Below are 24,762 nucleotides of genomic sequence, written 5' to 3'. Positions count from 1 at the left end.
CTAAGCGCTGCGCTTTTAGTGTCAGAACACGAGAACTCTCTCTCCCTCTCCCCCTCTCTGTAGTGTAGTGTCTCTTGTGTACATTGTATAGTTACAGTAAAGCTACAGTGTTTTCTCAGTTGTGGCCATGGTCATAATAATCTCAGGTTTAAGACAGAGGTTTAGTGTCAGATTTGCGGATTCAGATTTCCAGATAATTTTTTGTTAATTTGTTGGATTCAAAGGCTGTCAGTGATCCAGGACAAAGCATCATCATTCCAAAGGGATTTAAAGGTACAGTTACATTATTGGTCCGAAGCCACTGAGAGAGGAGATAAATTACATAATGAGCATTACTCTTCAGATCTGTCTTTAAAGTGGAAATGACAGCATTTTAGCAACATGAAATCTTATGAAAATCTGTTCATATAGTGAGTGAAAAAAGTATTTAATCCCCTGCTGATTTTGTACGTTTGGCCACTGACAAAGACATGATCAGTCTATAATTGTAATGGTAGGTTTATTTGAACAGTGAGAGACAGAATAACAACAAAATAATCCAGAAAAACGCATGTCAAAAATGTTATAAATTGATTTGCATTTCTCTGTGATTGCCAACAAGGGTTTTGCCACCAAGTACTAAGTCATGTTTTGCAGAGGGGTCAAATACTTATTTCCCTCATTAAAATGCAAATCAATTTATAACATTTTTGACATGCGTTTTTCTGGATTATTTTGTTGTTATTCTGTCTCTCACTGTTCAAATAAACCTACCATTACAATTATAGACTGATCATGTCTTTGTCAGTGGCCAAACGTACAAAATCAGCAGGGGATCAAATACTTTTTTCACTCACTGTATTCACCCCCAGGAAGAATATGACACTTTTATTTAAATTTTCTGACAAGCGAGCACTTAGATATGGTCATTTTGTTTGGGAATGATGTATACCAAGGCATTTGTGAAAATCCTTTACTGGGAAAGCAGCTGGGCATTTGGAATAAAAAAATTAATATATTATTATTTTTTTCTTACTTTTTCGTGATATCCAATTGGTAGTTACAGTCTTGTCCCATCGCTGCAACTCCCGTACGGACTCGGGAGAGGCGAACGTCAAGAGCCAGGCATCCTCCGAAACACGACCCCGCCAAGCCGCACTACTTCTTGACACACTGCTCGCTTAACCCGGAAGCCAGCTGCACCAATGTGTCAAAGGAAACACCATACAGCTTGCGACCGAAGTCAGCGTGCATGCGCCTGGCCTGCCACAAGGAGTCGCTAGAGCGCAATGGGACAAGGACATCCCAGCCGGCCAAATCCTCCCCTAACCCAGACGACGTTGGGCCAATTGTGCGCCACCTCATGGGTCTCCCGGTCGCGGCCGGCTGCGACTCAGCCCGGGATCGAACCCGGATCTCTAGGGACGCCTCTAGCACTGCGATGCAGTGCCTTAGACCGCTGCACCACTCGGGAGACGCGTTTGGACAATTAATAGACACTGCAGTCAATAAAACCTAATAAAGACACGTCTCGTCCAGTACCGGAGTCTACGCAGACCGGTGCGCCATAGCCTACAGTAGGCCTTTGTGCAAACAAGCCATTTGCCACATAGGCCTGCCATCATTCACTTTGAACTGGACTGTGTATTTACAGGCAGTTGCAACAGCGCGACTTTAGATCATTAGAACGCATTCGCCAAAAGCCACAAAATACACCCAAATGGATTTCTGCAAATACCACGGGAGTCCTCTTACATTTGGGAACTTTACAGTCCTATTGATCAAACAACCATGAAAAGGTAGGCTATCTCTCCCTCAGTTATGCACATCAACAACAACAAGATCAACAGCTAATGCTAGCCAGAGCAAGATGTGCTAAAAATCTAACGAAGGAATATTAGATAAACCCTCTCAAACATTTTCAGCTAGTTGGCTGTCAAAATTGCACTGATAAACGATGGGAATTGTAGCCTACTCGTCCTTTTGCAGCTTGCCTGCCAATGGATGCACGCTTGTCCCAACCAAGCACCCAAGTTACAGTAACTGGCTGAAGTTGGCTAGCTTGCTATCTAGCTACATCCACAAATGAGAGAACACCACACTTTGACCATTTTACTCACCCAAGCAGAGTTGGTTAGACTGTTTACATGTTATCTATAGCGTTCGTGACTAACTATAAAATGTTTTGCCTACGTTTACTGACACCGGTCATATTCAGTGGGTGTTGCTCATTCGTAAATTCATCAGTTATTCTGCACTCTGGCACACTCAGATGAGAGTGCTCTGAAATCGGAGTAGCTATATAGCCAGAGTGAATTTGCGAACGCAAGAGATATGCTAGCTAACTGGATAACAGTCGTTCAAGTTCTTGCTAGCTAACCAAATGACACCTGCATCTCTAGCTGTGTATAGCCACCGAAAAACGATATGAGGGGAAAAAGTCTGTCACTCACGCACTTCTCCAATGACATGACATGACATCTTCCTAGCAGCTAGCTAGCTAGCTGTCTAGTTTACTTTAGGTTCCGTGTTTTTTGCTTGCTACATAAATAGATACGCTAGCCTATTAGCCACATTATGACTTGTGATCATTGCCCTTGCTAGTCTGATTGTATTGACATTCCCAGCTTTAGTTTACGTTAGGCTCCGTGTTTTTAGCTTGCTACATGAATAGATACGCTAGCCTATTAGCCACATTATGACTTGTGATCATTTCCCTTGCTAGTCTGATTGTATTGACATTCCCAGCTTTAGTTACATTCGTCCATTTTTGTCCAAAATATTTAGTAATTGAAACTGAAACAGTGCATCCTGAATGGAGGCAGCAAACAATGTACCAGGCCAGCTGTGATTTATAACCTGATAGCAATATTTTTTGGACTACCAAGAAATGTATTGGTGAATTATATTAATCATGCATTGATCTGCATCCATCTATTCTGCCAACAATGCCTTAGTGGACGTCATTGAATGTTGAGTCAAATATAACCTATTTTTTAAACCTCTTATAAAGTTGGTTTTGTAGCATAAACTGAGAATTTTATATTTTAGTAGACACTCTTATCCAGAGCGACTTACAGTTAGTGAGTGCATACATTATTTTTTGTATTTTTCATACTGGCCCCCCATGGGAATCAAACCCACAACCCTGGCGTTGCAAACGCCACGCTCCACCAACTGAGCTACATCCCTGTCGGCCATTCCCTCCCCTACCCTGGACCAATTGTGCGCCGCCCCATGGGTCTCCCGGTTGCGGCCGGCTACGACAGAGCCTGGATTCAAACCAGGGTCTCTAGTGGCACAGCTAGCACTGCGATGCAGTGCCTTAGACCACTGCGCCACTCAGGAGGTTTTTTGACTGATATTATGATTGTCTGTTTGTTTCATATCTGCAAAGTAAGGTTAAATTTATTTGCACCAAAGAAAATAAGTGATGAACAACAATACAGATGAAAAAATAAAAATAAATAAACGGTGTGCAGGTGTTGTTGGAAGTAGTTAAAACGCTGTCAGTTCCACTTTAATAGGAGTAATGATGCAAAGCTTTTAGAAGCTCACCAGTCCCCAGGTCCCCAACCACACTGTACATAAATACACCTCCGCTGTCTTCAACCAGGATCTCAGCGATCACTACCTTATTGCCTGCGTCCGTAACGGGTCCGCGGTCAAACGACCACCCCTCATCACTGTCAAACGCTCCCAAAAACACTTCAGCGAGCAGGCCTTCCTAATCGACCTGGCCCAGGTATCCTGGATGGATATAGATCTCATTCCGTCAGTAGAGGATGCCTGGTTGTTCTTTAAAAGTAATTTCCTCTCAATCTTAAATAGACATGCCCCATTCAAAAAATATAGAACTAAGAACAGATATAGCCCCTGGTTCTCCTCAGACTTGACTGCCCTTGACCAGCACAAAAACATCCTGTGGCGTACTGCATTAGCATCAAATAGCCCCCGCGATATGCAACTTTTCAGGGAAGTTAGGAACCAATATACACAAGCAGTTAGGAAAGCAAAGGCTAACTTTTTCAAACAGAAATTTGCATCCTGTAGCACTAACTCCAAAAAGTTTTGGGACACTGTAAAGTCCATGGAAAATAAGAGCACTTCCTCCCAGCTGCCCACTGCACTGAGGCTAGGAAACACTATCACCACCGATAAATCTACAATAATCGAGAATTTCAACAAGCATTTTGCTACGGCTGGCCATGCTTTCCACCTGGCTACCACTACCCCGGCCACCAGCTCTGCACCCTCCGCTGCAACTTGCCCATGCCCCCCCCGCTTCTCCTTCACACAAATCCAGACAGCTGATGTTCTAAAAGAGCTGCAAAATCTGGACCCCTACAAATCATCTGGGCTAGACAATCTGGACCCTTTCTTTCTAAAACTAGCCGCCAAAATTGTCGCAACCCCTATTACTAGCCTGTTCAACCTCTCTTTCGTAATGTCTGAGATCCCCAGAGATTGGAAAGCTGCCGCGGTCATCCCCCTCTTCAAAGGGGGGTGACACTCTAGATCCAAACTGTTACAGACCCATATCCATCCTGCCCTTTTCAAAAAGTTTTTGAAAGCCAAGTCAACAAACAGATCACCGACCATTTCGATCCCACCGTACCTTCTCCGCTATGCAATCCGGTTTCCGAGCTGGTCATGGGTGCACTTCAGCCACGCTCAAGGTCCTAAACGATATTATAACCGCGATCGATAATAGACAGTACTGTGCAGCCGTTTTCATTGACCTGGCCAAGGCTTTCGACTCTGTCAACCACCGCATTCTTATTGGCAGACTAAATAGCCTTGGTTTCTCAAATGACTGCCTCGCCTGGTTCACCAACTACTTCTCAGATAGAGTTCAATGTGTCAAATCGGAGGGCCTGTTGTCTGGACCTATGGCAGTCTCTATGGGGGTGCCACAGGGTTCAATTCTTGGGCCGACTCTTTTCTCTGTGTATATCAATGACGTCGCTCTTGCTGCTGGTGACTCTCAGATCCACCTCTACGCAGACGACACCATTTTGTATACATCTGGCCCTTCATTGGACACTGTGTTAACAAACCTCCAAACGAGCTTCAATTCCATACAACACTCCTTCAGTAGCCTCCAACTGCTCTTAAACACTAGTAAAACTAAATGCATGCTCTTCAACCGAACGCTGCTTGCACCCGCCCACCCGACTAGAATCACTACTCTCGACGGGTCTGACCTAGAGTATGTGGACAACTACAAATATCTAGGTGTCTGGTTAGACTGTAAACTCTCCTTCCAGACTCACATTAAGAATCTCCAATCCAAAGTTAAATCTAGAATCGGTTTCCTATTTCGCAACAAAGCCTCCTTCACTCATGCTGCCAAATATGCCCTCGTAAAACTGACTATCCTACCGATCCTTGACTTCGGCGATGTCATTTACAAAATAGCCTCCAACACTCTACTCAGCAAATTGGATGTAGTCTATCACAGTGCCATCCGTTTTGTCTCCAAAGCCCCATATAATACCCACCACTGTGACCTGTACGCTCTTGTTGGCTGGTCCTCACTACATATTCGTCGCCAAACCCACTGGCTCCAGGCCATCTATAAATCACTGCTAGGCAAATCCCCGCCTTATCTTAGCTCATTGGTCACCATAGCAACACCCACCCGTAGTCTGCGCTCCAGCGGGTATATCTCACTGGTCATCCCCAAAGCCAACACCTCCTTTGGCCGCAATTCCTTCCAGTTCTCTGCTGCCAATGACTGGAACAAATTGCAAAAATCTCTGAAGCTGGAGACACTTATCTCCCTCACTAACTTTAAGCATCAGTTGTCAGAGCACCTTACCGATCACTGCACCTGTACACAGCCCATCTGAAATTAGCCCGCCCAACTACCTCATCCCTATATTGTTATTTATTTTGCTCATTTGTACCCCAGTATCTCTATTTGCACATCATCTCTTGCACATCTATCATTCCATTGTTAATACTAATTGTAATTATTTTGCACTATAACCTATTTTATTGCCTTACCTCCATAACTTGCTAAATTTGCACACACTGTATATTATATGTATTTCTGTTGTATTTTTGACTTTGTTTTGTTTTACCCCATATGTAACTCTGTGTTGTTGTTTTTATCGCACTGCTTTGCTTTATCTTGGCCAGGTCGCAGTTGTAAATGAGAACTTGTTCTCAACTGGTTTACCTGGTTAAATAAAGGTGAAATAAAAATAAAAAATAAAACAGTACACAGCACCATTGTAAGTAAACCATTGTAACAAAACTTGTCATGCTATGGGTAGGGTAGAATAACACATACAGAGATTTGGCCTGGAAACAGTGTTTCCTGAGGAAGTGTGACATCTCCCTAAATGATCCCCTGCGCACCCGCATGCTCAGGGAAATGAACATGTTTAACAAAGAGGATTTCTAAGGCATGAGTCCTAGAAGGCATCCGTGATGGATCTCTCTGCCAGCACTGCCTTAATAGCTTTTCTCCCTCATCTCTCTCAGATGGGCTCAGCAAAGCATTCTGGGTATGGTCATTTCTACCTAGATAAGGCCCCCATGTAATGATGGTCGCATGGAGCTGGGTTTCTGTACCTTACCCCTGAGGGGTGGTTCATCGAATCACTGGGACTCTCATGCTACAGGCCGCTTTTGAAATCAGAAATACACCTTTTTGATTAAGAAGGAAAATACAGTATTCTTCCTGGATGTAACAAATGACAAGGATGAATGCAAACAATTCATGTAACAAAGGCATCTGATTGTGATTGCCCACTCCTACAGAGTGTCGGGGAGGCGGAGAGCTATGTTACTTTGGTTTGCTTAAGAGCTCATCACTGGTTTACTATGAATAACAAAAGTTATGGGCCCCCTACAAACATCTTTACATGACTTGGTTTAGTGTTATCTTCTGGATTGCCCTGAAAGCTCAGTGAAGGTCTGGTGTGGGCATGATGAGACATACAGCACTGGATGTTGTGGAAAATTGAAAATAGTTATTTTAATGCAACTTGTAGTGTGGGAACCCAATAGATCAGACCCTGCTTTATGACGAGGAATGTTGCCACGCCAGCTTTTTGTGTTTTTGGAAATGTGCCAATGCCTAGTGTGGCACCTGTCACTGAATGGCCTATTTTTAAGTCTTTCTCTCGCTGCTAAACTCAATCAGACTAAATGCATTATTTGTGGTTGGAGTTACGCTTCTACTGTACAATAGTTAATTTTGCTCAGTAAGAAAGTGTGGCAAATACCCTCAGAACAGAATACATGCCACACAATTGGTGTCATTCGGAGGATTAGCATAGAAACAATAACTAATTATTTGGCATCTGCGGAGCTCTGATAGTGATGCATTAGTCAGTCTCACCTCACAGAGAGATTGTGATGTCAGGCTGTCTGTGAGGCAGTGACTCAATGTCTCTAGACAGGATCATCAGTCCTCAAGACCTGACATTTATTCTGTTATACTACTGCCTTTTATCCTGCCGGGGATCGCTCTGTTGGGGACTCCCACAGCACATATCACCATAAACACATTTATGCTTGGCCAAAAGACTTGTGTTTTAGCCTGACCTTACATCACCAGTTGAGCACATTAGCATTGCTGGCAAGATCTCTTTCACACACTGAACAATGCTTCCTTGGCATTTATCAGTGCATTAGCCATAAGCCTGCAGTGTCACGACTTCCGCCGAAGTTGGTGCCTCTCCTTGTGCGGGCGGCTATCGGCGGTCGTCGTCACCGGCTTTCTAGCTGCCACCGATCTACGTTTCTGTTTTCTATTTGTTTTGTCTTTTTTGTACACACCTGGTTCCCATTGTATGATGATTATTTCCCTATTTAACCCTCTGGTTCCCACATGGTTTTGTGTGTACTCCTGAGTGGCGCAGTGGTCTAAGGCACTGCATCGCAGTGCTAACTGTGCCACTAGAGATCCTGGTTCGAATCCAGGCTCTGTCGCAGCCGGCCGCGACTAGGAGACTCATGGGCGGCGCACAATTGGCCCAGGGGAGGGAATGGCCGGCAGGGATATAGCTCAGTTGATAGAGCATGGCGTTTGCAACGCCAGGGTTGTGGGTTTGATTCCCACGGGGGGCCAGTATAAAATAATGTAATCACTAACTGTAAGTTGCTCTGGATAAGAGCGTCTGCTAAATGTTTGTGAGCTGGTGTGTTTTCCCTGCGTGGAAATTAGTGTTTGTTTTTTCAGAGTAAAGTACGTTGTGTACTCAGTTCTGTGTCCTGCGCCTGACTCCGTCCTACCGCTGCACATTTGACACCTGACATGCAGAGTGCATACACTATTGTATCATTGGATTTCTTCCAGAAGCGGAGGTTATGTGAGCCTGGTAAGAGTTCTCTCTCGCCTCGCTCCATTTAATTTGGCCTTTTAAGATATCCCCAGTTGGTACACCTTAACAGAAGGTAATGTCAGACCGGTTTCATGTGGAAGGCTCCCTGTACTGGATAGGTAATAGAGGATCCAGATGGTCTCAGGATACAGATTAAGCCCACAGTCTGTCTGGGCCCTTGGCTCTTTGGAAACAATAGATAACCCTGGCTAGGCTGGGGTTGGTTGTTAGCTGAGCCATGCCTCTCTGCCTCTGTGCTCCAAGCCCTCCACCATGCCAGAGCAGCTGTGGCCTATAGCCACTCCTCTTCACCGGCCCTTTGAATTTGGCCTCTTGTTTGTAAAATATGCGTAGACACCCACTGTGGCTGATTGTTCCAGTTCCATTGCACCCTCTGTTTTGCATAATTGCCACTCTTAGTGAGCAGATAACGTGATAACCCCCTGTGAGAGGTGCCTGCATTTCAACTCCTTCTGCTTCTTCTTCTCTCCACCTCCTCTCGGCCCGGCTTTGTTGATGAGCCCTGTTTAGGAACCAGTTATCTTCATTTTCTATTGGAACTTTTCTTGACATTTTCAATTTTCTTTGTATTATTTCCTACACTAGTTTGCTTGTAAAACTGTCCCTTCGCTGCCACTTTAAGAATTTGCTGACGCAAATAAACCAGCTGTTGAAGGTATTGTGTGTCTTCCTCAATAAACCTGAGATGTCAGATCTCAAAAAGAAAAGAGAGCGCATAAGAAGCAGGGCAGCAAGAAGCGCTTTTCTGAAGAACAAGGGCATTCACTGTGAAATGTTTATCTTTTGACTGTCAAAATGTAATTCCCTCTTGAATGTAATGTCTTTTTATTCAAGAAAATGCCTCCAAGTCAGTCTAATTAATTGATTGAATCAGAGGCCACGGGAGAATAGCTCAGTGTGGATGTGCATTTCAACAGTTACTCTCTCCTTACATAGAAGGGATGGGTGGAAGGCTCAGGTCAACTGATGTGTGAATATGGAGCCATATATAGGTCTGGTTTATATTAAAACTACAGTACATCATGAACATGTTGTTGAACCACCTCTGCCTTGTCTCTAAAAACAGAGATTCCCATGCTGTGTTTTGACAGTAGCAGAATCTTTGTGGCTTTCCCATGATGTCTCAGTTGGAATATACCCTGGGCTCCATACAATGTTGTGTGGAGTGCAGACAGAACATGTGAAGAGCAGAGGACTGATATGGTGCTGACAGACACGGTCGCCCTCTTTCTTGCTCCTAGCCAACTTTGCAGTATTTTTATATTTACATTTTAGTCATTTAGCAGACGCTCTTATCCAGAGCGACTTACAGTTAGTGAGTGCATACCCACAACCCTGGCGTTGCAAGCACCATGCTCTTCCAACTGAGCTACAGGGGACTACACACGGGGGGTTATATGTTTTGTTATTTCTTACATTATTTGCTCAGAACGTTTTTTGTATTATTACCCACAGCTGAAAATAACTTTTGGATATTAGATCGGCGGTCACGCACCAGAAATTTGAGCAGAAATTCGACTTCCCCGACCTGGATCTTTGTTTGAACTTCCAGAGGCAGCTCTATTCATCCTGGCAGCTGCACCAAAATGCTAACGCCAGAGAAGAGGAAGAAGGAGTGGGGCCCTAGTCAGACTCAGACGGTGTGCATACTATCCACCGATTCAGAGTATATTACTTGCTAACATTCAGTCCCTGGACAATAAAGTAGACGAGCTCAGGGTGCGGATCTCCTTCTAGAGAGACCATAACATACTCTGTTTTACGGAATCATGGTCTCCGGATATATTGTCCCCATCCATTCAGCCAGCGGGGTTCTCCGTCCATTGTGCAGACAGGAAGAAAGAACTCTCCGGGCCCCACAGGGGTGCGTGCTCAGCTCCCTGTTCACCCATGACTGCATGGCCATGCACGTCTCCAACTTAATCACCAAGTTTGCTGACGACCAATCAGTGATAGGCCTGATTACCAACAATGACGAGACAGCCTACAGGGATGAGGTAAAAGCCCTGGTAGAGTGGTGCCAGGAAAATAACCTCAACGTCAACAAAATGAAGGAGCTAATCGTGGACTACAGGAGACAGCAGAGAGAGCACGCCCCCATCCACATCGAAGGGGCCGCAGTGGAGAGAGTCAAAAGCTTCAAGTTCCTCGGTGTGCACATCACTGACGACCTGAAATGGTCCCTTCACACAGACACTGTGGTGAAGAAGGCGCAATAGCACCTCTTCAACCTCAGGATCAGGAGGCTGAAGAAATTTGGCTTGGCCCCTAAGACCCTCACAGATGTACCATTGGGAGCATCCTGTCGGGCTGTATCACCGCCTGGTACGGCAATTGCACCGTCCGCAACCGCAGGGCTCTCCAGAGGGTGGTGTGGTCAGCCCAACGCATCCCCGGGGGCACACTGTCTGCCCTCCAGGACATCTATAGCACCCGTGTCACAGGATGGCCAAGAAGATCATCAAGGACCTTAGCCACCCGTGACACGGCCTGTTCACCCCGCTACCATCTAGAAGGCGGAGACAGTACAGGTGCATCAAAGCTGGGACCGAGAGACTGATAAAGAGCTTCTAACGCCAGGCCATCTGACTTTTAAACAGTCACAACTAGCCGGCCTCCGCTCAGTACCCTGCCCTGAATCTTAGTCACTGTTACTAGCTGGCTACCACCCTGTACTCTACCCTGCACCTTAGAGACTGCTGCCCTATGTACATATAGTTATTGAACACTGGTCACTTTAATGATGTTTACATACTGTTTTACACACTTTATATGTATATAATGTATTCTCATGGCTCATCCTATATAACTACTTCTGCACACACCTTTTCTATTCATATACTGTCCATACTGTCTATACTCACCATTATATGTATATATATATATATATATTTATATTCCAGACTCTGACATTGCTCATTCTGATAATTCTTAATTTCCTTCTTATTTTTATTTTTTTGTTCTTTTTTTGGATGATGTGTGTATTGTTTTGTATTGCTAGGTATTACTGCACTGTTGGAGCTAGAAACACAATCACTTCACTGCACCTGCGATAACATCTGCAGATCTGTGTACGCAACCAATTAACTTTGATTTGATTTGTATACAGTAGCCTACTGTGGGGCTGTGTGAGGAAGATTTCAGGGGCAGTTTGGTTCCCTCCAATAGACATGTTCCTCTTGGTTTCTCCCTCTTAGAGAGTTTTCTCCAGGGGACTGGCCTCTCCCCTGTCACATAAAGTTACCCAACACAGCCTCAACATGTGGCCACCTTGTCCAAAATAGATCTGCCCAGAGCCTGGCCAGGGTGGTGAACAGAAGAGTGATGACAGGGGCATCACCTAGTCTGTGCTGTTTGATAAATTGCTTCAACAGAGCGTGGTGGACTCAAGGTGAGGCCAGGCTACTTTAGACCATAAGTGCGCATTTATTTGTCACATTTTGTGTGTGCGCCTGCGTGTTTGTGCGTGCGTGCACGTGTGTGTGTGTGTGTGTATGCTTCTGTATGTGTGTGTGCACAAAGGATCATAGTGCTGTGTTTTTTTGTGGGGATACAACAGTCCCAATAACAAAGACACCTCCTGTCTGTGAGCAGTCTGAAATACAGTATGAAGCATATCCTTGTCTGTGTGTACACTACATCTCTGACAGTTCTATGTAAGGGATGCCACTGGAATGCCCACTGAGCCAATCAGAGAGCTTGTTGTGTTCATCAGATCCAGGCCTGGTGTTGGCTGCCTCCCTGATGTGCTGTCTGTATCCTCTTAGTGCTACAATAGATGGATAACATGTCACCAGTCTGTGCTGCTCACTGTGGTCAGAGCAGGAGGCTCTCTTCCTTTTTGCATAATTAAGACTTTTGCGCAGCTCTGGCTATTTTAATGCCTCTGTGGATACCATGCCAAAATCTTCCTCCACCTCATCCATATGTATAAGGTGGACTATGCCAAATACACATCTCTTGAACTTTGCAGCTGCTGCAGTCTTTTCTCTAACTTTCTCTTTCTTCACAGCAACTGTACACAAACAGCACACACAGCACAGAGATCCCTTTAGTCAACAACACCCCTCAAACCCTCATCTACTGAGATTAGTTGCCCCATCTGGCCCATCCTCACAATGTGATCCAATGCACTTTTATATTTATTTTATAGAGGAATCAGCTCAACATACAGTATTACAAGTAAACTGCACATTCACTGACTGATTGTTGCGGTCAGTGCTGTTTCTCAGGGATACAATACGAATATTTCTGTAATCAACAGAAGGGAAAAAACTATAAACGGAGAGAAGTGAAGAAGCTATCAAAAAGCTCAGGAGTAAATTGCAGCCTCCGGGTAGTGAGGGGGCGGAAAGCTTGATTTCTATCTCTATGCTGAATAAGTCACTTCTGCCGTAGGCCTACATGATCTCAGCTCGACAAATCCACTCTTCTCCCTGTAAAACTATGTGCATTGGACCTACTGAAAAAGAACGGGCAAAAATAGCTGTGAAGGTTATACCCTGGTACCTCTGACCTTGCTGAGGGAGATGGTCCTTCTGTTCAATTACATGTTTAGTCATTTTGATGTCATTGTGGTTTTGTGGACTGTTACCAGCTTGCAGTTGAAGCAACACACTGTAGCGCTGCATGGATTTGACTGAGTGTGCTGAGTGTGCAGATAATAACATATGATAGTTTTTTTCCTACAAACTGTATTATATGAATCCACCAATACCGGCAGGCTCACTGGAGAAGACAGAAGGGAAGTGGTGAAGTGGCATGCAGTACAGTACAGCTCCTGCCTCAGGACTGGAGTTCCTCTGGCTACCTCAGGTTTCCATGTGGAGAGGCAGGGAGTTCCATGGTGCCACTTTATCCCCTCTATTGTTTCCCAAGCCTCAGGAGAGATCACTTACCACTGGTGAATCCAGCCATGAAAATGCAGAAAGCTGTTTGGCCCTGGAGACTGGCTCCATGTGCATGCAGGCGTGAGAGGCGCACCGCGGCTTCACGTGCCAACGCGTTAATGGAGGCCCCGGGGAGCCACAATCTCCTCAATAAATGATTAAGATAGACCAGGCTCTCTCTTACAGAACCCAGTCTCTTGAGTTGTGACAAGGGCATATCTGTCCCAGTCTAGGTCAGTCCCCTGCTTCCAGTACAGTCCCGCTCCCCCCTTCTGAATGTTGGAATTAATGGCTAAGTTGTGTGTACTTAATAAGACATTCCAGAGAGGGTGGACAGGAGGATACTGACAAGAATGGTACAGAATGTTATTAGGACCTGATTGAAGACGTCTGTACATGTTCTTGTTTTAATCTGATTGGATAGATGGTTTACATGAGTCAAGTATTCAAATCATCAATTCCTGTCGTTTTTGATGGCCCACTTTTTGCCTGGTGAGTGTGAACAGCTTGCTTTTTCTCCAAGCAGAGCATCATGCTGCTGGTGGGAACCCTGGCTGCTAGGAGGCTGCAGGAACTAGTTCCTGGACGATACAACCTGATTCTCTCAACATGCAACAGCATTCTGGAGGTTCCAGTACATGTAGGCACAGTGACAAACACAGAGCCCTGGTAACTGGAAATTACAGGTTTTGGAATTTAAATTCTATGTGAGCGTTGATAGATGGTTCTTAAGATGTTAAAGGTTATATGTAGAACCCTTTGCCTTACAAAGAACCATTTTCTTCCAAAAAGGGTTATTCTGATCAAAACGGTTCTTGGTAGAACCCTATCCCTCCGCATATAACCCTTTTGGAACCCTTTTTTGGGTTGTGTCGGTATGTGTGTGTGTGTGTTATGTGTGTGTATGCGTATGTAGTGTATGTGGATGTGTGTGGGTTTTGTGTGAGAGTGTCAGTGTAGTGTGTGTGAGTGACTGTGTATATAGTGTATTAATACTGTATAGTCTTGTGAGTGTGCATAGAGTCAGTGCAAGATAGTCCGGGTAACCGATTAATTAACTATTTAGCAGTCTTATGGCTATTTAGCAGTATTATGGCTTGGGGGTAGAAGCTGTCTTGGAGCATGTTGGTCCGAGAGCCATTTTTCGGGCTTTCCTCTGACACCGCTTGATATAGAAGTCTTGGATGGCAGGGAGCTCTGCCGCTGTGAGGGGATCTGATGAGGTCCAATGAGGATCCGAGGGCAAATGCCAAATCTTTTCAGCCTCCTGAGGGATAAGAGGCGCTGTCGTGCCCACTTCACGACTGTGCGGGTGTGTGTGGACCATGTTAAGTCCTTAGTGATGTGGACGCCAAGGAACTTGAACCGCTCAATTCACTCCACTACAGCCCCTTGGATGTGGATGGTGGCGTGCTCTCCCCTCTTTGTCCTGTAGTCCTCGATCAGCTCCTTGGTCTTACTGACATTGAGGGAGATGTTGTTGTCATGGCATCTCTAACCTCCATCCTATAGGCTGTCTCATCGCCGTCGGTGATCAGGCCTACCACTTTCGTGTCATCAGCAAACTTCATGATGGTGTTGGAGTCGTGTGTGGCCACGCAGTCATGGGTGAACAGGGAGTACAGGAGGGGGACTAAGCACTAAGATAGGTTTACTATTTTCTATTTCCTGTGTGATTTTATCCTGTATGAGTCATCATAGATGCTCTAAAGTTTTAATTAGCTGCTGAGTCTGAGCCACAGATTCTAACATCGTCTCCCTGGTCCCATAATAATCAGCTTATCCCCCTCTAACCCCAGCCTCCTAGCCTCCTCTCCTAGTGGGACCAGTGTGTGATGGAGACCAGGTGGTCAGGGTTTTATTTGGGGGAGAGGAGCAGCACCAGCCCAGTACAGGTGAAAGATTTAGAGGAAGTCTGTGGCCTCGTTCCCAGTCTTCACCACCATACAGTATGAACCTGGCAGGCGACGCTACGGGGAAGTGGCTGAGTGGAGAATGTGCTCTGTATCCCCGCTTCCTTACATTCCCATTACAGCAGAACACAGCAGATCTCTGAAGGATACTCTCTGGGGTCAATAAAGCTTAAGTGCTTGATAAATGTCTTGAGTGCTTAAGAATTAATTTAATAAATCTACCTCATAACGATCTGCTCTTTACAACCGTCTGATGTTATGTTCTCTGTTTAAAAGAACCAATAGATTTCCTGGGTGATCATTAATTGTTCTCTACATTTCACGGCTGTTACTTGGAAAGGCTTAAGAACTTGATTGTTGATTTTCCGTTTCAAGCAGAGCTGTGTGTGTACTGTATGTAATGGGTTCTGGATAAGTTGCCGTGCATGCATGCGTTGGTGCGCTCTGGGTCCCAGGCCCCATGCTGTGATGCTGCTGCTGCGGCGGCAGAGCTTGAACCTCACACAGGTTGAGTGTACTACATTAACACTGCAATCACTCACACACCACAGGCCCCGAAGCTAAGGAAAGTAATCTATTAATGAAACCAGAAGAATTACCCCAGGGCTCTACCGCTCCTGGTACTCTCAGTGCTTTAAACCACACACACACATACACACACACACACACACACACACACACACACACACACACACACACACACACACACAGTCACACAAAAGCCAACAGCATCGTGTTTCCCTCCCCCTCGCTATAAAATGAAACCATATTTTATTAATGTTCTGTGTTGCAAGATTGACATGGAGCCCATTTTAATGATTAATCTGAAAGGAAAGTGGGCATTGTACTCAAGGGGACCCTTAGGAAATAGGGTAGCAATGATGCTGTTTCAGGCCTGGGGATTATTTTGCTGGTCAGACATTTTGTCATTCTATCATTGTACGTATACGTTGTAGGCCTATGGCTATCTGCTCCATTATAATATCTGGCTAGAGTTCCATCAACGTTGTGTCCTGTGAAGCCTTATACCCTGCAGGAGCTCTGGCTGTCTGTTTGGACACACAGACATTATGGAGACTGGGGTTGTTCATCTTTTGTCAGTTAAAGCAACCCAACCATTTACAAGGAAACACGTTAAGTGCATTGCATGGAAGATTTGCTATTGTTGGCGCAGCATTCCCTCCAGGGTGAGATATTGTACAGTAAATTACAGTTTAATGACAAAATTAAGATTGTAACCAACAGAGAGAACGCAGGAGAGGAAAACGCTTGTGAAGCAGTCTGACATTTAATAGAATTATCCCACCTTTTATTGGCTGTGCTACTACTTATGCGTATGGTAGTATTAGTACAGGACAGGCATTTTGCCACAGGTTTAGCCAAATGTTTGTATGATTTATGATGAATTAAGGCTGGGAATTGCAAGGGACCTCACGATCCGATATTATCACGATACTTAGGTGCCGATACAATATGTATTGCGATTCTATATGTATTGTGATTCGATACTGTGATTGTATTGTGATTCGGTGTTCCAAACATATTGCTCACCATATGTTTGCTGCAGAGGGACAAGAAAGAGCCATGAGAAAATGAGTTTTGATCAGTCATGAAAATAAAAGGGCTGAAAACAAATTGGACCCCTGTTTAAAAAGAAGATGGAGAACAAGCTATGAAGGAAAAATACTGGAGTTTTGGTGCAGGTACAGTCAACTAGCGCAAAAATAATATTGCAATATTGTCAAAACGATACGATACGATATAGCGTCAAAAATAATATCCCGATATGTAACTGTATCGATTCTTTCCCCCCCAGCACTATTATGATTCATCCTCTGGATTTGATGGCTGAGCATGCAATCTGTTTACAGGATGTGTGGAAAGAGGGCTCCCTTACTACATTCTTAGAAAAAAAGTGCTATCTAGAACTTAAAAGGTTTCTTTGGCCGTCCCCATAGGAGAACCCTTTGAAGAACCCTTTTGGGTTCCAGTTAGAACTATTTTGGGTTCCATGTAGAACCCTTTCCACAGAGGGTTCTACATGGAACCCAAAAGGGTTAAACCTGAAACCAAAAAGGGTTCTACCTGGAACCAAAAATGGTTATCCTATGGGGACAGCAAAGAACCCTTTTGTAACCCTTTTTTCTAAGAGTGCACTCAACTGTAAAATGTCACGAGGGGTAACAGAATGCATAGGTTTTCACACCAGATGCTACTGCCACAATAACAACCACTGCATCCCTGTTCACATGAACCAACCAGTGTCTTTATCGGAGATGCTATTTGATTTGGTTAGTCAATGGTCACACCAGTGGATTCTATTGGCAGTTTGGTCGACACCCTTTAACAATCCATGACCAACCCAGCTGAAGAGACGCTGCATTAGTTTTAATTAGGAATTCACCAGCATCATTCATTAGATCCTTTATTCCCACCACACCGTCACACAGATCCTATAATTACAGAGCCTGTTGGAGGGAAATAATGCAGCTCGGCTTTGTGTGGGGTAGAGAGATGACTCAGGGAGGGAGGGAGAGAGAGAGCGGAGAAGTAGCGGGAGAGGGAGAGAGGAATGCTATGGAATACTAACACACTTGCTGTCTGCAACAAAAGCCAGGCTTCCTGTCTGACTCAATGTGTCATCGTTTGCCCATATACAGCACTGTCTTCCAGCCTTTTTTGCTTTGTCATTGGCTCGCCTTGGCATGGATTTCTGCCCAGTGGTGTTTTTTGAGGCCGGTGCATCTCAGAACAATGTGTATTGTCTATTTACTGCTTTTATAAACTACAAGTTATTAAAGTTGAATAAACAAAGTTTAATTCTATATGCAAGGTGAACAAGAATGTTTTATTATGACAGGATATTGTGTCAATACTCAGAGTGAGAGACTGTGATTGATCTTATTGAGGGATCTTTGACCTATTTTATAATGATGTAATATGCATAATCGATAAGCGTGTGTGTGTCCTTGCGCAATGCATTGGCCCTTTCATGCTTCTATTTTTGCCGGGGGTGAGTAAGCAGGCATGTCGGGTTGAGTTGTGAGCTGGATGTGAGGGAGAGGTCTAGAAGTGACAGTGGCAATCGCCCATGGAGGTCCGCGAGCTCTAAGTCTTACTGTGCAAAGGTCAGACTGTTAGCAGCGCTCGCTCGCACTGATATTTGGCTGGAGAGTCACGGCAGGCACCCGGTAAGCCTTCTCTGACAGGGCTCTCTCTTAAAGAAGTGTGTTATCTGGAGCCTGAGTAATGACATTGAGGAGACTACTGCTCGAAGAGACACTTCCTCTGCCATCACAGGCCCAATGAGGACAGAGAGAGTGACTGAGGCTGACTCTAGCAGCCCAGACTGCCCTGGTCTAGCCTGGCCTGAGGTGACCTCCACTCACAGCTCAAGGGTCATACTGTTCTTAATGGTGAGGGGGAGGGACATGTCTTCTTGTCCTCTGGACTGGAGAGATCCAGTGAGATCCAGTAGCAGCAGCAGCCATCAGGTGGTGTCCAGGCCAACAGCAGCATGTTACCCACGCATGGCCAGATGTGTCTTATTCCCAGCAGGCCTAAGCCCCCTCTGTGTCAGGAGCTCATTTAGGGAATCCTCTGCTGTTCACCCACACATCACGTTGTGCTTTGCATGCTTCAATCGTATGCATTTAAGGTCGACTACTCCCATCTGTCAGACAACCAAAAATAGACATGCAGAGCTCTGACTACGCTGAGGGCATCATGAACATCTCTGGTTGCTATGCAAATGTAGACAGTGGGAAATGCTAGAGATATGGATGTGCTGTAGATACAAATGTGGATTAACCACATTATCATCCCCTCCAAGGTCACTAAACAGTCCTCATTGGCTGACATGTTATCAATAGCAGTGTGACAGATTCATCTGACACATGATATGCTTGACCTTGAAGCGTGTTCCTTTAAAAGTTTGCGTGAAGACTTATGAGTTTATATGAGTTTGATTGTGAGGAGCATGTGTGTTGACTGACCCCATTACAAAGCTCCATTAAACGGCCCCAAGTGAGCCAGTGGGGAGGGTGTGAGGTGGCACGTGAGGCCTGTTTGTCCCTGGCATGGGGAGGGAGAAGGAGAGGGAGGACAGTGGAGCGATCAGCTCCACCATTAAACTCTGTTCTCTCCCTGGCACTGATGTATCACCTCCTCATCCACATCACAGTTATTAGTAAGACTGGGAGATGCAATCCTCTTAATATGTCAATGCAATGGCACTGAGTGATAAACAGATCATTCACATTTATTGATTGCATTTCTTTTCTGTTATAGCATTGCTTTGAAGATGACTTTTTACATTGGTACTGATTCATGATATTGTAATAATTGTAATAATTTAGACTGTAGTTTCCTGATGTTGCACAGTAATCTGTGAGGGGTTCCAGTGTGTCAGAATTCTAGTCCACCCAGTTTCAGTACATATGCTTATCACAGAACCACTGCCATTATTCTAGTTAGCTGACTAACAGACACAGTGTTAAGCTGACAGCCTGACTGAGTCTGCAGTATATAACTCCCAGGTTGTAGGTAGAGATGTGTATTAGTTGCCTTGCCTGCTGGATGGATCACCACCCTGTTCCAATGAGCTGTAATCATCCCTGGTGTGTGCTTATGCTAATACCAGCAGCCCTTACAAATGCCTTAAGCTCCACCAGAGGGAAAACAACTTATTATGGTAGTGTGCAATGTTTGCTGGAAATCCAAATAACGTATCTTTCTGGAATAATTCAGAGAGGGTGGATATTATTATGGAAAACATGTTGGTTTGAGTGACTACCCGAACGGTTTTGGCTATGAACTAATGCTAATATGACCCCTCTATGGAAAGATGAGGCTCTCACGAGCACGATGGTGTTCTACGTTTTTCTCTACGACCCCCAGAAGCGTCACGGGACTTGTCTGAAGTAGGTACCGCCTATCTGCAAACTTCTATCTGAGGCGTCCAAACAATTTGGGCTACACACTAATATGACCCCATAATCGAAAGGTGAGACTCTCACGAACACGTACATGTTGCCTCACAAGATTCATCTTAAGGTAGCCCGGTACCAGTTAAAAGAATGTATGGAAGTGCAGTACCAGTCAAAAGTTTGGACACACCTACTCATTCCAGGGTTTTTCTTTATTTTTACTGTTTTCTACATTGTAGAATAATAGTGAAGACATCAAAACTATGAAATAACACATATGGAATCATATAATAACCAGAAAGGTGTTAAACAAATCAAAATATATTTTATATTTGAGATTCTTCAAAGTAGCTGCCCTTTGCCTTGATGACAGCTTTGCACACTCTTGGCATTCTCTCAACCAGCTTCATGAGGTAGTCACCTGGAATGCATTTCAATTAACAGGTGTGCCTTATTAAATGTTAATTTGAGGAATTTATTTCCTTCTTACTGCATTTGAGCCAGTCAGTTGTGTTGTGACAAGGTAGGGGTGGTATACAGAAGATACAGCCCTATTTAGTAAAAGACCAAGTCCATATTATGGCAAGAGCAGCTCAAATAAGCAAAGAGAAACGACAGTCCATCATTACTTTAAGACATGAAGGTCAGTCAATACGGAACATTTCAAGAACTTTGAAAGTTTCTTCAAGTGCAGTCGCAAAAACCATATAATAATAATATGACATTTAGCAGACGCTTTTATCCAAAGTGACTTACAGTCATGCGCGCATACACATTTTTTGTGTATGGGTGGTCCCGGTGATCGAACCCACTACCTTGGCGTTACAAGCGCCGTGCTCTACCAGCTGAGCTACAGAGGACCACAAGGACAGACACGTCAAAGCATACTTCCTTTAGATTTATTTTTTTACTGTCTGTTTTGCCATGTATGAATATGTTATTCAATGCGTTTCTATGGGCTAATAGCATTAAGTATTTTGGGGGGATACTTACAGCAGTCCTAACATTCTAAATCAAATAGCTAAAATGATCCTTGGTATGACCATCTTAAAACAGTTCCATATGTTAGCTTAGTTTAAACCCGGGACCTTAATTAATGCCTTTAAATCCCTTCTGTTTGCCATCTATCATATGCAATTCTTCTCAGCATAGTATACTGTATATAGTGTATTATGAGTTTGACCAATCATCATACTTATACTGTGTGATACTTGGTTAACCTTCATTAAACTTTAGAATATCACGCAGAGGTGCTGTAACACACCATTTGTCTCTCTAAATGTACAGGCCTAGAGGTACAGTAATTTTAGGGAGAAAAAACATTTGCATTAAACTCAGTGTAGAGGGTCTGGACTCCATAGGGAGGCTGAGTTAGTCCATAGGAATCGCACCTTTGGCTGTGGAGAATATAGGAGACTGACGGGGGCATCAGATGTGCAGTAGAGAGTCAGTGGAGGAGTGTGCCCACTGTGCCCAGTCCTCTGTGCCACTGTGTGGTGTGCCAGACTGCTGCTCTGAGGGCAGCATGCCCATACGCAAGCAAGGGAGGGTCACCACACTGGGCCAGTCCATCAGTCTAACCCAGCCAGATCTCAGCACACTTAATCCACTCTCTCATTGTTCCTCAGCTATGGAGGGCTTCTGGCCCAGACTCAGCAGATGGCTGTGGTGGCTATCATCAATATTGGATGAATCCTAGATGTCTCCACAGGTTCTGGGAAATATGAAGCGCATTTTTCTATCAGTAATTACCTCCCTCTTCCCCTTAGTCTCACACTCAAACTTTGGCAGAGGTTCACCCTCATGTCCTGATGGAGTTGTTGAGTTCCTGGGATGGCCCACTTATGTCCTTTAAGTGGGGGTATTTCCTCAAAATTGCCTGCTTACAGAAATTTGTTGTGCTCTTTTCTTGTGTTCGCTGTCAGTTCCTCATGTTATTGTTTTCTCCTTGTCTTGCAGCGGGATGCTAAAGGACAGTATCTGTTCGACCTGATCTGCCACCACCTGAACCTACTGGAGAAGGACTACTTTGGCATCAGATATGTGGACCCAGACAAGCAGCGGGTGTGTGTGTGTGAGTGCCTGCGTGCGTGCGTGCGTGCGTGTGTGTGTGTCCCTGTGCTGGATGAAGCATACTGCAGTAAAGGTGACGGTTCAAAGAGATACAGGGCCAGATTGAAGATTCATGTTATTTACTTTCTTTCATAACACATCATTTCAGAGTGACACTCATTCCATCAGCAGCAGCAGCAGAGCACTGAAGGGTATTACTCTCTCTCAGAGAGAGCTTGTAGCGGCACTGCTTGATTCATGAAGAATTTACATGTGCTCAGATTGTGTCTTTTAGCCACAGAGACAAGACACAGGTCCTGCTGATCCTGCATTTCCAATGCTGCCACTCAGGGCTATTTCAGTGGTTGTTGTTGTGGTGATGAGGTGGTGAAGAGAGGGGCTTGATGGAGTTAATGTTCCCAGAAGGACAGGGGGATGAATCAGGGCCTGATATACTGGCAGAACCAGAGTTACCTTCAGCACTGAGCCTAGAGAGTACTGCCACAGTGTGTGTGTCTGTCTGTCTGGCCAGGCCCAGGCATACTGGTGTAGTATCATCTGATAGAACATCCATTACTGTCATTTATAGACAGAGAGGTTATCTGTATGGGCCTTTACTGTTCAATTTGCTTCAGCATGATGTTGATTTAATGAAACAAATCAGGACTTGATAGCATGAATGATGTTGGTGTGTTTTAGATCCAAAGCTGACATGACATGACACAGGCTTTCACACGTCTTTAGATGAACGGTCATTCCTGTCTATTGCATTTAACCTGCTAGCTTTGTAGAGTGATATGAGCGTGGTGTCAGGAGTAACAGCTCAGCTCAGCTGTAATTAAGGCAGTAGAAGCAGGATTTTCAGACGTTTCACTTTTGTCACACTTTGATCATGTGTCTTTTTTGTTGTTGATGCAGCATTGGTTGGAGGTCACAAAGTGTATTGCCAAGCAGATGAAATGTAAGTATTTTGAGTGTCTTCCTGTTCACACTATGATAATTCTGCTAATTGAGCAATTATAGTTTTCATCAGCATGGGGTCTCTAATGACACATCATGTAATCTGACTAATGGGCGGCAGGTAGCCAAGTGGTTAAGAGCGTTCGGCCAGTAACCAAAAGGTTGCTGGTTTGAATCCCTGAGCCAACTAGGTGAAAAATCTGTCGTTGAGCCCTTGAGCAAGGCACTTAACCCTAATTGCTCCTGTACATTGCTCTGGATAAGAGTGTCTGCTAAAATGTAAATGTAATGATTGTGCATTTGAATACAGATGGTAGGAAGTTACTGTATTATGATTTCAACAGATCAAGATTCTCCATTTGACTGTGAGTATGGACAGAAAAGATGAACTGTCCCTCAAAAAAACTCACATAAATCCTAGCAGAAGATAATCCACACTAAGGTCTCTCACCCACTCTCTTGTCTTTGCAACTCATCATCAACTGTGTCTTGCTAGTTGTGGATACAGAGCTTAAGTGAGATTCCATTAACCTAATCTATTGTATACTGTGCTATGATATGAAGTAAAGATCGAAACTCATTTTCATTTATGGTAATCATTTTTCAGTGCCACCTTCAAAGATTGGTTAATTCATGGGTGCTGTTTAAATTGAGTAGCCATTTGAAATGCTAATATGTTAACTGAAATGGTTTCATCAATTCATGTTAGCACTATGTTAGAACACTTTTGCAAGGTGGTGCTTTTAGAGCATTTTTTCAGTTAATCATTTGAACTCTGACCATGAAATGTTCCTGACTATTTCGTTCTCCATTGCTGACTCAAGCCTTTGTCCCCCAGCCCAGCCTCCGTTCACCATGTGTCTCAGAGTCAAATTTTACCCTCCTGATCCCGCTGCTCTCAAAGAGGAAATAACCAGGTAGGACTTTGTGTGATACTCAGCAAAGTAAAGAAATGCCAACAACCACTCCCCCAGCGACAACTCTGGGCTCCTCTAGTATAAAGAAGAAGTCAGGTAAAGCAGCCATGGCTTTGTGTATCAAAGATTTTAATAACTTTTGACTTTTCAAAATCAGTTTCAAAGCAACCTCTGTTGTTTACCACCTTCTCTCACACTTTTCTTTTTCTCCAGAAATGTTTGCGTGCTGAATGCACAGACAGTATTTTTAGTTTTTCTAGACATTATTGAAGGGCCTCCATAATTAAAAAAGTCTGAGCATTTTGTGTCTAAAATAGTGCGATAAATATTAAAAAGAGACGGTGCTGTTTGAAGTAAAGTTGAGATGTATGTAAAAAGCCTTCCTAAATAAGCTGGCGGGAGAGCCTGTTCTCAGAAATGTCTGCTAAATTGGGAGGCTGTGTAGCTGGCCTGTGCTCTGCGTTGGTCTCTCTGGATGGCTGACTGGCTGACTGGCTGGCTGTTGAGGGAAGGTAGGGAAGGAGGAGGACTGAGGGTCAGTGACTGCTAGCAGACTCCTCTAAATGATACATGATTAGCCCCCAGCTAGCTCAGATTGGAATCATTTTTGCACTGTTCTTCGCCTGACTCCCTCATCCCCTATGCAGTCTGCAATGAGGTCACCCAGAAAAGCCTCTCTGTGCCCTCAATAGGGCCTTTAAACACCCTCTGATATGTTCTGATCTCTACCACCTGATGATAACATCAAATAAGCAAGTACA

General features: G+C 44.4%; 1 protein-coding gene across 4 annotated transcripts in view; it reads left to right on the top strand.

The window, feature by feature from the left end:
• Positions 1-24,762, top strand: part of LOC121576604 (FERM domain-containing protein 5) — a 112,167-nt gene that overhangs the window by 59,323 nt on the left and 28,082 nt on the right. For 3 of the 4 annotated variants that reach the window (XM_041889861.2, XM_041889863.2, XM_041889860.2), the window contains exons 2-5: positions 22,032-22,136; positions 23,043-23,085; positions 23,429-23,449; positions 23,923-24,001. In XM_041889861.2, coding sequence (XP_041745795.1) covers positions 22,032-22,136; positions 23,043-23,085; positions 23,429-23,449; positions 23,923-24,001 — 248 coding nt within the window. The remainder of the gene's footprint in view (positions 1-22,031; positions 22,137-23,042; positions 23,086-23,428; positions 23,450-23,922; positions 24,002-24,762) is intronic. The other variant, XM_041889862.2, reaches the window with a different exon arrangement.

Source organism: Coregonus clupeaformis, chromosome 11, assembly GCF_020615455.1.
Source record: "Coregonus clupeaformis isolate EN_2021a chromosome 11, ASM2061545v1, whole genome shotgun sequence".
Classification (NCBI taxonomy): Eukaryota; Metazoa; Chordata; class Actinopteri; order Salmoniformes; family Salmonidae; genus Coregonus; species Coregonus clupeaformis.
The sequence above is the reverse complement of the archived record's forward strand: the minus strand, read 5'-3'. Positions and strand labels throughout refer to the sequence as shown.